This window comes from Triplophysa rosa, linkage group LG11 (assembly GCF_024868665.1).
Source record: "Triplophysa rosa linkage group LG11, Trosa_1v2, whole genome shotgun sequence".
In the NCBI taxonomy this organism is placed as follows: Eukaryota; Metazoa; Chordata; class Actinopteri; order Cypriniformes; family Nemacheilidae; genus Triplophysa; species Triplophysa rosa.
This window is the reverse complement of record NC_079900.1, coordinates 3096527-3111553: the sequence shown is the minus strand read 5'-3', so window position 1 is coordinate 3111553 and position 15027 is coordinate 3096527. Positions and strand designations below refer to the sequence as shown.

At 39.2% G+C, this 15027-nt stretch overlaps 1 protein-coding gene across 1 annotated transcript in view; it reads left to right on the top strand.

Moving 5' to 3' along the window:
* Window positions 1-535: 535 nt before the first annotated feature.
* The window catches only part of abca3b (ATP-binding cassette, sub-family A (ABC1), member 3b), a 29038-nt gene continuing 14546 nt past the window's right edge, over window positions 536-15027 (top strand). The window contains exons 1-9 of the mRNA XM_057346468.1: window positions 536-705; window positions 1809-1885; window positions 3864-4113; window positions 6760-6887; window positions 8028-8193; window positions 9995-10254; window positions 10441-10557; window positions 12026-12146; window positions 14850-15023. Coding sequence (XP_057202451.1) covers window positions 1832-1885; window positions 3864-4113; window positions 6760-6887; window positions 8028-8193; window positions 9995-10254; window positions 10441-10557; window positions 12026-12146; window positions 14850-15023 — 1270 coding nt within the window. The 5' untranslated portion in view covers window positions 536-705; window positions 1809-1831. The remainder of the gene's footprint in view (window positions 706-1808; window positions 1886-3863; window positions 4114-6759; window positions 6888-8027; window positions 8194-9994; window positions 10255-10440; window positions 10558-12025; window positions 12147-14849; window positions 15024-15027) is intronic.

The window sequence follows — 15027 nt, the reverse complement described above, 5'->3', positions numbered from 1 at the left end:
CAATACAGAGATTGTATAACATTAGCCTGGAAAGTACGGCCTTAGCGAAGAAAGTCAGGCCTTCCAGTACAAAAGAACCAATGATGAATACTGACGAGTTGCAATCATTGCGCATGCGCAGTAACTGGAGCAACTTGTATGAAGATATTTTAGCGTAATTTACGCTTTATAAGCTTAATGTATGGTACAGTTGGAATAAGGTTTAAATGTTGATCGGAAACATGTTGTTTTATTGTAACCTTAATAAGCGATTTTAGAAATATGCGTCTTCCCCCATTCAAGTAGATTGGATTTAGTCTTGTTTAACTGAAATAGCAGTCCGTCATTGCAAATATGGCCGCCACCTGCGGAGACTTAAGCGTGCTGACATCGAAGTACCGCGAGAGTAGACGGTTTCATAAGCTTTCGCGCAGCTCTCGCGGTACTTTAATTTCACAGCCGATAAGTCTGCTCAGCCGAACGCATATTTTCGGCAAAGGGACTTTGACAACAAGCAACGCGTCGGCCACGTGATCGAGAGCAACCGCCCAGCTGGCGCTGGTCACGTGACGGCGTTTGTTGTGTCCGCACCACACGGCCTCTGCGCCACAATGTCATATTCCTCATCTTCACCACTATTATAGTCCAGATGACTGATATTTACCGACTGAAATCGTTTATTCACTGCTGACGGACTGAGAGAGACATAAGTCGCCTATGCGTGAGGTGAGCAGCATTTATTTCACAGCTTGTTCTGGAGCGCGTGCGTGCGTGTGTATGCGTGTTCGTTATGTACATTTGTTTGTTGTCTGTTGTGTACGGCTGCCGGTTTGGGTTAATAAACACAACGTTGATACACTCGCAAGGCCTGTGCGTTGATCAGACATAAGCAAATGCGAATGATTTCGTATATTACAACAAATGGAAAGAACAGCAAACAATGCGTGAGAGTTTATGTAGATCTTGAGAACGGCGAGACGTAGAAGTTGTGTCATCGTGATGTCATTGCCACCTCTGTCCTTTTAACCCGACTGTGATTTCAAAATGGTAAACATGCAATTATTATACATGTAATATTTTATTAAAGGGTATGTTCACCCCTCCAAAAATTCTGACATCACATTCATGACTCTTCTGTGGAACACAAAAAGATATTCTGAAAAATATCTCGGTGGTTTTGTGTTCTTACAATGGAAGGGAATAGGGTTCAATGTTTTTTGGTTATCAATGTTCCTCAAAATTTCGTTGTTTCGCAAGAATGTTATTTTTTGGTGCGCTGTTCCTTTAAGCATCAATTCACCTATGCCTATATATCAACTTATTTAAACAGTGATATGGTAGTGTTATGTGTATGTTCTTTCATTTCATAAGATAGACCCTGAGGGGCTTTCGTGGTGGTACGGTGACCTCTTTTCGCATTTGAGTTCTTAATGCAGATCTTTCCTTCTCACAGAGAAAAGAAAATGTGAAAAGAAAATTTCTGTTCAATTATATATATTAAATATATCACTTTGAGGCGCTTGGGCATTGCACATGCACAGATTAAGGTGTGTGTGTGTCAGCTTGAACTAGGTTACTCTACCTGTCCCACTTGTTTGATATTATCATCACGTGTGTACACAGATAAAAACTACTTGTATTTCTTCCACATTGTAAATTGCGTCTGTTTGTTTGTTGCTCACAAATCTGTTGCCTGTTTGTGTGGTCTTATTGTGAAACCATCACAGCGTGTTTACCAGCTCAGGATTGCCGCACAATTCCAGGAATGGCTCTGGTGTTGTTTTTGTCCGATGTTTAAAAACTTGAAGTGATCTGATGTTTACCTGTAGGTTGTGAAGATCTGTTCTTAAAAATGGCCGTGTGGCAACAGTTCGGACTGCTTCTCTGGAAGAACTACATCCATCAAGTGAGTGACTTTCAGCTGCAATTTGCATTGTGATATTTGCATTTGATCTCAAACCTAAATGAACGACGGTATGTTTTCTCTCGTTGATGTAAAACTTTAAGTGAAAATTGATTTGATGCATTAATCAAATCAATTCTATCTCTAAAAATCTAATGAAGTGATGCGGAGTGTCGTATAAAGGTTGCATATTGGTTACAAACTGTACTTTATGCCTCAATAATATGCAAACGAGAGCAATATCTTATGGTTTTCAAACGTAAGGTGTAAAACCTGACAAACCAGCATATAACCTGATTTTGTTAACCTAGGTTTAAAACTGGTTCAATGTCAAAATAATTAGAAAATCATGCTTGTACTATGACTTAATTTTGTGATGCTCTTAATTCCATAGTCATGATTTTATTTTTGATCAAAATGAATGTTTTGTCGTTCACAAACCTGCTGCCATTTATTGTATATGCTTGTATGAGTTCATCTGCAGGTGAATGTTACGTTGGTCTAATCTTTCAAATGTGTAAAATAAATAAATCGATATGTGAAGAGACAGAAGTCCACACAACACCTGAGGCTTATTCTAGATCAATGAAGAACTTTAGACCCTTGAACTTGGGCCATTTATCTGGGTCAGAAAGACACCAGTGTCTGTGGTAATGAGGCCATGAAGTGTCCTGTGTGTTCTGCCTCCTCTGGGTTTGGGTTGCCTAGCAACAGCTGGAGCCGAATCCCGAGCGAACAGCCGAAAGGGAATTGAAACGCAGCACTGTGATCGAGCTCGATTGATTGTTTTGAAAGAAATATTCAGCCCGCATTTACTGGTTCGTAATCTTACACGGGTCAGCAAAACTGCAGGCATGTACAGAGCAAATAATAAGAGTAAGAAATATGCAGACCATGCAGTGGTCAAAAGAATCCACCTGTGATAAACACAACAGATTGTGTTGTTCTGATTAAAGAAAAGCTCAAATCTAATCAGTGAGGTCAAATACAAGGCTCGAGTTCAATCATTTATGGACATGAAGTGAACATGAGTAATGATTAAATTTCATATCGAGTTTCAAGACTAGTTCCTGTTTAAAGGCCTCTGAATTGTTCATGTATTTATGAGTATTAGAAAAATCGTAGTTTGGATATTCCGTTCTATTTAAATTGAGTATTTAGCACTACAATTCATTGTAGGAGGGAAACATTTTAACATTATAAACAAAAAAGAATTGATATAAAACAGTTGAAATATAAAAAACATAAAATTAAGATACAATAGTATTGTTCCAAATTTACTGTGAGATGAATAGTATAGCTTTCGTCGTGGAATTTCGAGGGATAGTTCACCCCCCAAAACATATGTCGTCATTTATTCACCCTCATGTCATTCAAAACATTTTATAACTCTGTCTTGTGTGGAACACAAAAGAAGACATTTTGAGAAAAGTCTCAGTGGTTTGGTGTTCATAATAGAAGTCAATGGGGTTCAATGTTGTTCAGTTATCTACATTCTTCAAAATATCTTCTTTTGTGTTCTGCAGAAGAAAGAAACTCATACAGGTTTGAAATGACACGAGGGTGAGTAAACGATGAAGCATTTTGATGAACTACCCCGTAAAAAAATGGATAAAGTACTGGCAGAAAATTACCAGTACATTTTCCTTTATTTTACGGACATTTCCGGTAATGCTAAAATGTATTTTAATTCAGTGCAAAATGTAAAATACAGGTAAAACAACTGTAAAAAATGAATACGGAAAATTCCTTCATATTAATACAGTATATTGTGCCCTATTTTTACGGATTTTTTTTAGAGTGTATCCCTTTAACTCCTAGCATTCACATTCCTGCATGTAGTTTCAATAAATTAATTGTTCTAACATACAGCCTTAAAATTCGATCCAACCAACCAACCAGCATCTACTAATGGATCCGTCCATGCTCACACTTCTGCTTTATCGATTAACACAATTTTTCTCTTCCTCTCCATCTACAGAAGCGTCAGATCCTGGTCACGGTGGTGGAGATCGCTCTGCCTCTGCTCTTCTCAGCCATCCTGATCATACTGCGTCAGAAGGTTTCCTCCACTACCTACCCTAATGCAACACACTACCACAGCTTCTCCGTCAATGGCCTGCCGGGCGAGGTCTGCTTCAAGGACCTGGCGTACGTGCCGGCCAATGCCAGCGTGGTGCGTCAGATCGCCGAGGACGTTAAGGAGAGCTTGAAGTGGCGCATCAGTTCCGGTAAAAGCTTCTCTGTATTTTAGTGGTCTGAAAAACAATCCATATTGATAAATGTGCAGCAGAGATGTGGCTTACTATATGCGTCACAGTGCATTAAGCCAATCCTGTTTCCACTTCTTCTACGCACCATTTCCTGTCCTGTTTGGTTGATGCTTTTATATCAAGTGGATTTAGGGTATTCTGGACATCAGGTTTTGTGTTGTCAGCGAAAGGCTCTTTCAGTTAAGAGACTATATATAACTAAAACTAATACTATTCAACAATTTCTTTTAATTGTAATGAAATAAAATAAAGGCCTAAATGGCACTTGGAAGAACTTATTTTCAATGAAAATGAGAAATGTTGACTTGAAACAAGTTGATGCACTTAAATTATGAACTGGGAAAAAAACTGAGCTAAAGTTAGTATTAAATCACTCCTAAATAGATATATTAAATATATGAATACAAATATTTTTAAGGCACATAAAAAACTAAACTAAAATTAAAGGAAAAGCTCACCCAAAAAAAGGTCCCCATTGACTTTCCATATTAGGAATAAAAATAAAAAGTCAATATAGGGACATTTTTTATGGTAAACTATTCCTTTATCATGAAAACCAAAAATAGAAAAAGAAAAGTGAATTTAAAATACTAATAAAACTACGAAAAAAATCGGATTATGCATGAAGAGTTATATAACATATAAAATATGGGGAGGGAAGCCTGACCCAAGTCTGTAGTCTAGTCTATAGTCAGTTTTATGGTCCGACTTAAATATAGTCTCTTCTAGCTTGTGATCCTTGTGGTTGTGTTATTGTGAGTTTGCGTTCAGCTCCGCTGGGACAAATGCAGAAGATAACCGTTTCTCTGCTCTCTGATCATGTGACTCATGGCTGATCTCTCATCTCTCATCCAGCATCAGATGCTCAGCTCTGACTGTAAATGAACAGCGCTGATGCTGTAAAAGCTACGTGATATTTTCAGAACTGAATCACTAATCGTTGGTTTCAGAGCAGTTGTTTTGTTGTTGATCTCCTTCAGTGATTTCTGAGATTTATGCTGTGGGATTGTGGGACATACAGGAAGAGGAAGTTAAAAGTCTGTAAATACAGAATTGTTAAACTTGTTTTGATTGTGTCAGAGCACACATCTTATTTATGTCTGGTAATTTCAGAGAAGGACGGGGGTAAAAGAGGAACCGACTGTGAGAATCTTTTTAAACCCCCAATATCACAAGATCACAACAAGCTGAATCGGCACAAAGAGTTGCACATGATTTCAAAGAAGCTGTGTATTGAGTTTCATGACGGATCAAAGACAAACAGCCTTTACAAACATGAATTATTCGGTTAGTGATTCAGTCTCCGATTCTTGCCGTCGGGTTTAGAATGGCACATTTCCTAGTTGTAAGTGATTTTGCAGATAAGAGTAGATTTGTGTGTTGATCTTTGAAGGAGACAGGTGTTGTGTTTTCTCAACCTGACGAACCGGCCTGTCCTGCTTTTATTTGTCATTAGTTAAAGATACAGATCAAATGAAAGGCAGGCATGTGAGGACATGGGGTACATGTTGAAGAAAGGGTTCATACAGGAATGAAAAGGCTGACGTTTAATGTTACGTTGTCCCCATTCCGTGATGTTATTTTATTCTATGGAACACAAAAGGAAAAACTTCCAGAGAGAATGATGACTTAAGTTATGACTGATTTATGAATTTATTACTCGTGAACCTTTCCCTGCTAAAACAGAATGGTTTATGTGCTTATGGGTCACAAACTTGTGTGTTCAACCGGATTCCCAGGGAACACGCATACGGATAAGAAATATATTGCGTGAATGCACCACTAGTTGCTTTGGACAAAAGCATCTGACAATTGCAAAAAAAATCGCTTTTTCTTTATAACAAATTGTTGTTTCGCCCGACCTTTTTATAGTTCTTGCACAATTCTGTGGTGCTAATTATTGTGGTAATATTTATTTTTATGTAGCATCAATGTTTTAGTGTATATTTCCCTCAAGTAAATTTTGAGCTTATAACATTAATTACGATATATCGGCATATTGCAAATAGACAAAAACTATACAAATTTTCACATATTTTAAAAATGATTTTCCAATTGTCGCTGTCAGAAAATTCTAGAAATGTCTGTAGCACAGGGAAGGTGGGATGAAGCGATGATGGGTGACTACGTCTGGAACTTAGTTCGTGAGGACAGTATTAGTCATAAAAGACAAAAACGATCAAATATACACTTCTGAAGTTTTGCACGACTCATTTTTACTAACTGTTATGTTAAACTGTTGTTTTTGAGCTCAGTGTTATGCCAGTACGTTGTAATTTCTGCGTACGAGTAATAATACCGAAATGTATACGTACGTAAATGTGTCCCTTCGATGGTAAAAAAAATGTATGTGATTTGCGTATTCAGCATGTAAAACTTGTAGTAAAAATGAAGAAACAGTAAAAATTTAAGTAAAATGCATGTATTACTTTTTTTTATTACATTGTGTAGTCAGTATAATAGTCAAATAATATAAAAGATTATGTTAATTATCAAATATTGAGCAAGTGTCCATGCAGCATCAAAAAAGTGTGTCCGTGCACTCAACGCTAATCTTCACGTGTGATGTGTTTAGCACTAAAGATGTGTTTGTTTGTCTTTCAGTCCGTGGCTTTGAAACGGAGGAACAGTTCGAGGCGTTTGTGAAGACAGACCCACATTCAAGCGGCATTTTGGCGGCGGTTGTGTTCGAGCACAAATTCAGCCATGATGATGAGCCTCTTCCCCTGCAGGTGACATCTCACCCCATTCCTCTGTCCATCCTTACATTTGATGTCTGACTACAATATAAACATATTACATGAATCTCATTACAAAAAGATTTTGTAACTGTTTTATCGATTTTTGCATTGAGATTTCATTCGGTTCTTTTTGTCATGCAAAAATGTGATTTTTTTTATTTTGGCAGAAGATCAGTGGTGCAGTGTCCTTAAGAGTTATCAAATGAATTTCACTGTATAAAATATATAATACCCAATATAAAAAATCTCGTATTTTAAATAGGCATAAATAAACCATGCAGATGCAGAAAATGTATGGATGTTTTTCCTTCAGATTTTAGGTTGAACTCTGGTTTAAATGTTTTTTTTTTTTTTTTTGTGAAATTCACCAATTTTTCTGTCCTTCATGATGACAACATAATTTTAAACCTTGAAGGGAATGTTCTGTTCTTGAAGATGTTCTTCACAAGCTGAATAAAATCATTTCTTTGTCCTGTTTTTCACAAAACAGGGAAGTGCGTTCTAACAGGTTTAGACCATTAGTGGTCATAAGTGGTCCTACCTTCCAAAAAAAAGCCTCCAGGACCTGCTCGTATGTTCACGAACGGCTAATTTTTGTAGCTTGAGCTGTTTGAACAGTTCTGTGATGTACTTTCACCTTCCTCTTGCTTAATGGAGAGGTGAGGTCTGTTTGTCTTGAACTGCGTCATCTCTTGATGAAAGCTCTTGAACCTTCATCACGAGAAGCATAAAATGATCCTGTGCGGCTGATGACTAATTTCTACCGTCTTCTGTTGACTCTTTTAACTTCTTTAAGAACATTCTGCACATCTTTGTTTTGGGCTTTATCTTATCACGTTAACACGTATCACGTTAACGCGTAGCTAAGATGTACGTGCCGAAACATTAAACATCTGTTTTTCCGCAAATTTTTAGGATACCAAAAGTTATTTTTTCGTGAATGTTTTTTTGGGTTTCGAAGGCAAATTTAAGTTGAGGCTGTACTGTACGTGACATTACATTACGAGATATTGAATGGATGTCTGTGTTAATCTTTCACTTGATAAAACATTGAACATTTCACCTATGTTTCAATATTAACTGTATCCTGAGCTTGACATTGTTTGCTCAATATTTCTTCTCCATTGGCAGGTTGCCTATCATCTACGCTTCTCGTACAGCCCTCGAAACGCTCCGGCTCGTGAGAAATCCGAGTTTAATCCAAACAATGACATGGACTGGCACACCCTCCGCCTCTTCCCTCTTTTCCAGCTTCCGGGGCCCAGGGAACAGCACGACGCTCCCGGGGGTACCCCAGGTCAGTCGGCACTGGTGCATTGTGGGAAATTAAAATAAACCTAGTTTGAGCAGCCAAGAAAGTCCTCAATGGGTGTTGTCATATTACGGACTGGAAGTATCGAACGGCATGTCCTTTGATTTTAAATAGCCAGATGGCTTTAGTGTACGTTACTAGTGCGCTACTCGCTTTTGCAGTTACAGGTCATTCTAAAGAGAATTTTATTGAACTATAAATGAAAACGCTCCTGCACAGAAGACAATGGGCTTCTCATCATTGTCTTACACCAGAAGTGCTCCGTTTTAGTTATTCATCAGAGATTTATTCATCAGCGTGATTTGGTTCTTTACAGTCCCATTGAAAAAAAATTACAATTCCTAGTTTCTCATGAAATATTGCAGCGATTATTGTAAATAGTTTATCAATGTGGGTCATTCTCTTTTTAAAATTCATGTGCCTTCCTAATCTTCAGTTAAAATCTAAAAATGCACTCCCGCCCTCTAGTGACTATCCATCTCAAATGACGTCAGTTAGACGGCTTGGGCGGGGCATCCGTTAACTCCTCCCCTTTAATCTGTCAGTCTGCTGCCAGTTCCATTTCAAAATGCAATGGCTGTTTTTATACATCCAATCAAGTCGCAGTAAAAAACGCAAGCCACGCCCACTACTTTTCTCATTCGAAATTCCGTTTCACTCGGAAACGCGTCAAAGTACGAAAGTAAAAACGATTGCACCTTCCGGTTCACGGGGACTTAAACAAGCTGATGTCATTTCTGCTGGCTTGCTTTCTGTAATAAAGCAAATGCAATAACCTTGTCAATTCGCTCTTCTCAGTTTCCATAACAGTGTGTTCCCAAACCCCATGTGTCCCGTTACAGCACTAAATACTGATGATAAAATATTGCAGCCCTTTGCTCACGGGGCCTGCGGTGGTTCTGTGTTTGATCATCTGTGATGTGTTCGCAATAAGCTCTTGTCGGCTCTTTGATCTCAGACTGAAGCGTTGTCTTTGATGACCGTCAGCCTCTATTTTCGGCCTGATGTATCGCGATCTTTGACGGCACGTCTCGTCGTGCTTTACCGTCGTCACTTGATCTGAATTTAAACTTTGATTAAAATGAAAGTGCATCAAGCATTTGGATATCTGTGGGTCATTGTTTCAGACTGAACGCAGCCTCTTTCCGGGGCTGTCAAAACTACCGTCAACTCTCTATAACTTAGGTGCAGAAAGATAAAACAGCACATCATCGTGAATGACACGTTTCTGTGCGCTACGATATCATCATGATCGTTTTCTAAAGTATGCCGTCATTGGTTTTTGCTGGAGGTAACCTAAACAACTAAGGTTAGTTAATGAGGGGTGAATGCAGATGAAACTTTTTTTACAGTGGATGGGAAAGGGTCTTGTATCACTCCCGCGTCTTATTAAGCTGCATTTATAACAAAGAATGGCAAAAATGCAGTGGTCATGTTAATGCTCACACCTTGTAACGTTAGTCTGCTTATGACGTTCACTCCAATGTGCTGAAGAATGCGCTAAATAACGCAGCCTAACGCCGTTTTCATAATAAGAGTTTTAAAGGGGACTATAAAGCGATCTCGAATTCTTGTACAGATTACATTATTACTCACAATATTTTAGGGGGGCTAAGATAGAACTTTCGGCGGGCTTTAGCTCCCCTAAAAAGGGCCTAGCAATGCCACTGTTGTATTGTCTAGGGTTTGCGATTAACGTCTTAAATCACACATTTCAGTCCATGAAGACATTTCTGTCATCTGTTTTTTGTCATGTAGTTTTACAGGCGATCTGTCTTTCTCTCAGGTTATTTCCGTGAGGGCTTCCTGCACGTGCAGCATGCGGTGGACAGAGCCATCATGAAGTCCTATAACAGCACAGCAGCCTCGGCCCTCCTCAGTCAAACTCATGTGCGGCTCTCCCGCTTCCCCTACCCGCCGTTCATCTACGACGTCTTCATCCTGGCCATACAGAACCAGCTGCCCCTGCTCCTCGTGTTGAGCTTCACGTACACGTCTCTGAACATCGTCCGCGCCGTGGTGCAGGAGAAAGAGAGGAAACTCAAGGTCTCTATGTGTGTGTCGCTTCTGTGCCAAATATAATGGATGACAGTATGAATTGTCTGACGGCCTTGGTGTTCAGGAGTTCATTAAAGAGGATCAGGTCTTCTCTCAGTCCGACCCGATCATGTGTTGATAGTGCAGTTTTGAAACAGTCTGTCAAACCCGTCCTGATGGTTATTTTTGTTTCAGGAGTACATGCGCATGATGGGTCTCAGTAACTGGCTGCATTGGAGTGCATGGTTCCTCATGTTCTTCCTCTTCCTGTCCATCTCCATCTTCTTCATCACTCTGCTCTGCTGTATCAAGGTTTGTTTGACAATCGTTTACATTTCTGCCTTTGGCGAACGATTTTTTCCAAATCTCCACACATGTAATCTATACACTTCTAAGTATGTTCCCTGGGATTGAACCTATGAGCGTTGCATCGTTAATGCTAATGCTAATGCTAATGCTTTACTTCAGTTCTTATCGGCTCTGGAAGGTGTTTTCAATCTTATTGATGGGTAATCTAGAGTTATAGGGTTATGACTTGAGAACCTGTTTTGTGAGGATTTACTGGAATAATTTTCCTGTTTGTTTCTGTTAATGATTCTTGAATTTCTGCATTCTTCAACTTCACTAAATCACTCTGGAAGAACTCTCTGCATTACTATGAAATGTACTGTACAGCTACTGTATGGCAAATGACAAGATATATTTTAGTCGAGTTGAGGTTGCCATCTGAATAAATTATTTAATTATTTTTATAAGATTATACAATTTATAATATGACTCATGAAGAAATGTTTCAGCTTCCTTTTATAATGAATCAGTCAAGAAGACTTTGAAATCTGCCCCGAGCTCATCGGTTATTGTTTCGAGTTTCATTTATTTGATGTTATTATGTTGTTGTGAAGTCTTGTGAGACATAAATCACTCAATTTCATTGTTCATATAAAAGCTTGTAGATAAAGAATTCTGCTAAAACTAATCATACCAAAAAAGTTATTACGATAGTCTTATTTGGTTTATAATAATGATTTATTTATTGGGCTGTTGGGTCAGATTTTGCGGGAATGTCTTTGGTGTTCATTTTACTTCAACACTCGTAAAGATAAGTATAAATTGACCTGCAATTTGATATTTTAAACAGAGGTGGCGCCAAAGATGTGAAAGTTATGGTTGCAACGTAAAAAAGCATATTGATGGCAATAAATAAATTATAAAGGCTATTTCACACCAAAAATGATAGTTATCACAATAACTTTATTAACGTCAACAGACAATAACGTCTTGTTTATTTATTAGCAAGCCCTTTAATACGAACAGATTTGATTGGCTGTCAATGTTTCATGTTTCATCGTTCATCATCTCAATTATATTGTTTCTCTGTATCTTTGTATTTGTGGTGTCGACTGCTATTCTCTTTAATATAGAATTGTTTTTAAAACCTCGTCTTTATGGTTTCAGCGGCAACAACATAAACGTTGCGCGACCCAAATGTAACTTCCGATAGACCTCCGCAAAGAATGAGTAACTGTTGAGTAATTTTAATTCAATTTAATCCAATGAATATACAGTAAAAAATATTCATATAAATTAATATTATTAATATAAAATAGATTGTTATATTTTAACCAAACACAGACCGACAGTAAACTTCGTCTATAGCTATCACGCTTGGTGTGTATGGGCTTTAATTGGTGGATAGTCGGAATCTGATCAATAATTACTCATTTCCATATAGCATTTATTGTGTCCGCTAAAGCAACACGTGTGTGTGTTTTTTTGACAGGTGAGTCCTAACGGAGCAGTGTTGACGTATAGTGACCCGACGCTGGTGTTCGTCTTTCTGCTGGTGTTTGCTGTGTCCACCATCAACTTCAGCTTCATGGTCAGCGTGTTCTTCTCCAGAGGTGAGTGCTTGATTTCTGGCTCATCACGCGCAGTGTGTCTTTAAAGTGTGCCGTTCGTTACCCTACAATCTGTGTAATGGCCAGAGTTATTATATCGCACACACTCCGCGGCTGTTTAATCATCGAGCAGTCTCTTTTGTGAGATCAACAAAGGCCCTTAATGAGGAGATGGAGAGGTAGCGGCAGATGAGCGAGAGGTGTGTCAAGGCGACCGGGGCTGTAAATTAAGGTTCAAACGGCGAGCCGTTGCAATCCGGAAAAAGAAAACACTTTCAATTATCTGAGCTTTACGACAGACGTGCGTGTGGAGGGATGTGAACGCTGTTGGAGAAAAAACTGATTTTTCAGTTCAGGATAAAGAAATTGATCTCACTGGGGGAAAAAGTGATAAATATTACAAGATTATATTCTGTGCTTTGCTGTTAACCTGTCGTGTTGCTGTGCGTCTATTCCCTGGTTCTTAAATGAACTGTCACTTTGCAGTTGCTATGGTATTATAAATGGTTGCTAGGTTGATTTGTGTGGTATTCTTTTTAGAACCACACTTGTTGTTTAAAAGTGTTTGCTCCACCCGCAAAAAGCTTTTGAAAATCAGCTCTCTATTGTGTGTAACTTGGTTTGCATCTTTCTTTTGGCAAAAACGTAAATGAGCACAAAAGCCTGTTGGTTAAAGCTGGTAAACACCTCAGGGAAACCTTTCCGGTGTGATTTTTGAAGGGCTTTTTCAGAAAAGGGAAGGCTGTTCGCTAGACTGTCATTGTTTTTGATTGGCGCTTGTGTTCATGACGGCCTCGTGTGAGCCAACTGTGAGATTTGTATACCTGTTCTAGACCTGCTCAACATCTTTAAGACATTGTTCCTTGAATTGTTCCTTGATGTTCAGTAAAATTACAATCAACAGACTTGCCTTCAGTTTTATGATGGTATTGTCAGGTGACTTATCATGGTTATCAAGCGAAACGTGTTTCATTAAACTCATGCAAACCTATAACAGTGTGCAGCCTGTAATGTTTAATAACGCTCTACTGAGTCATTGTTGGATGCACGAGATATATGTGAATGAGGTCTGTTATTTTTTTTCCTCCAGCACAGCAAGGCCCCGGCTGTGAGATTGAATCTCTCCGCTCCAACACCCTTCTTTATTTGAAACCCAATAGAGACGTTTCCTCTCAGGGATTTGTAGAGGCTGAAAATGGACCTTAATCTACATGTTCTGCTCCATCAGTCCGGCCCAATCAAACACCAAATGACACATTGTTGAGTCTGAAGAGCTCCACGCGTCTTTTTGTCCCTTCGAGATGTGAATGATAAAATAGCCCAGTGTGTCATTTTCTTTCATTTTCTGCACAGCGGTGCTGCTCTATCTCTACTCTTTTCTCTCCCGTGTTCTGTATTTTGTGACCGTCTGATGGTGGAGGGTGAGAACAGCCTTGCATCTCTTTCCTGCTTTAAACCCATGCTCGTGTCCGGGGTGTGGTGTCCACAGGGGTGGCACTGGCCACCCTAAAAATGAGCTTTGCCTCCCCAATGCTGACCATACAGTCATGACTGGGGTCCTAATGTAATGTACAAACAATTTTGGGATTAGGTTTACGGAGAGCGTTACTTTTGCTCAAATAGCTAATATTCTAATAGAGACGCGTGTCTGTCGCCGTTTGAGCAGCCTGATCACAGCGTGTATCCTCGGGCAGGAGCATTATAACTGCAGCGGAGTCGAAAGAAAAACGCGCTTCTCCAGAGACATGTAGGTGAGAATGTAAATCTCCACGCATCAAATATACCAAAGCAATAGTAGTAGTTAAAACCTGTGTATTACAATAAAAGCTCGTAATCCATATGGAATGCGCTCCACTGTTAACCCGCGGATTAACTGCAAAGTTTATCTGTCAGTGACAGATCTGTCTTTCCCTCTCTCTATCTCGGCAAATTCAGTATGAAAGCGCATTATCGCATAGCTTAGCATAGCTTAGCATAGCCTATTTCTCTATTTAAATCACTGCGTAAAGCATAGTGTAATACTAGTGTTGTGTAGCGTTAACGCGGTTAGCCGCTAATTCGACACACAAATGAGGCCATAAAGGGTCTGTACTGTACGTAAACCCTCTGCATTTTTATTGTTGGCAAAAACAGGCAAAAGTTAAATGAAAAGATTTTTCGCCTTTTTGCTGATCAGAAAAATGAACTGAACCAAACTGTAATAGGGATCAATAATTAGGAATCTATGATATTCCTAATCCAGACAATGCAACTGCGAAAATGAAGATTTATACGTTTAGGTATTGCCACCCCTCTTGTCCCCCTTTGCCACCCCGTGTATAAAATCCTGGACAAGCCCCTGGTCACGTTGCACCCGAAAAGATAATGTATTGTTCATTATTGTCATGAATGTCCAGACAGTTTATTTAAAGGGACAGTTCACCCAAAAATAAAAGTTTGATCATTTATTCACCCTCTGTATGTGACTTTCTTTCATCTGTGGAACATGTAAGAAGATATTTTGAGAAATGTCTCAGTGGTTTTGTGTTCATACAATAGAAGTCAATGGAGGTTCAATGTTTTGCAGAAAAATGAAACTCATACAGGTTTGGAATGACATGAGGGTGAATAAATGAATGAATTTTCATTTTTGGGTGAATTGGTTCTTTCAATTACTGTCAGGATATATAAAACATCATTAACTATTCCATTATTTCTCTCCTGCAGCGAACGTTGCCGCAGCAGCGGGCGGCTTCATCTACTTCCTCAGCTACCTGCCGTATCTCTTCCTGTGGCCCCGCTATGACCTCCTGTCACACGCCCAGAAAGTCTCCGCCTGCCTCATCTCCAATGTGGCCATGGCCATGGGTACCCAGCTTATCGGCATGTTCGAGGGCAAAGGTCA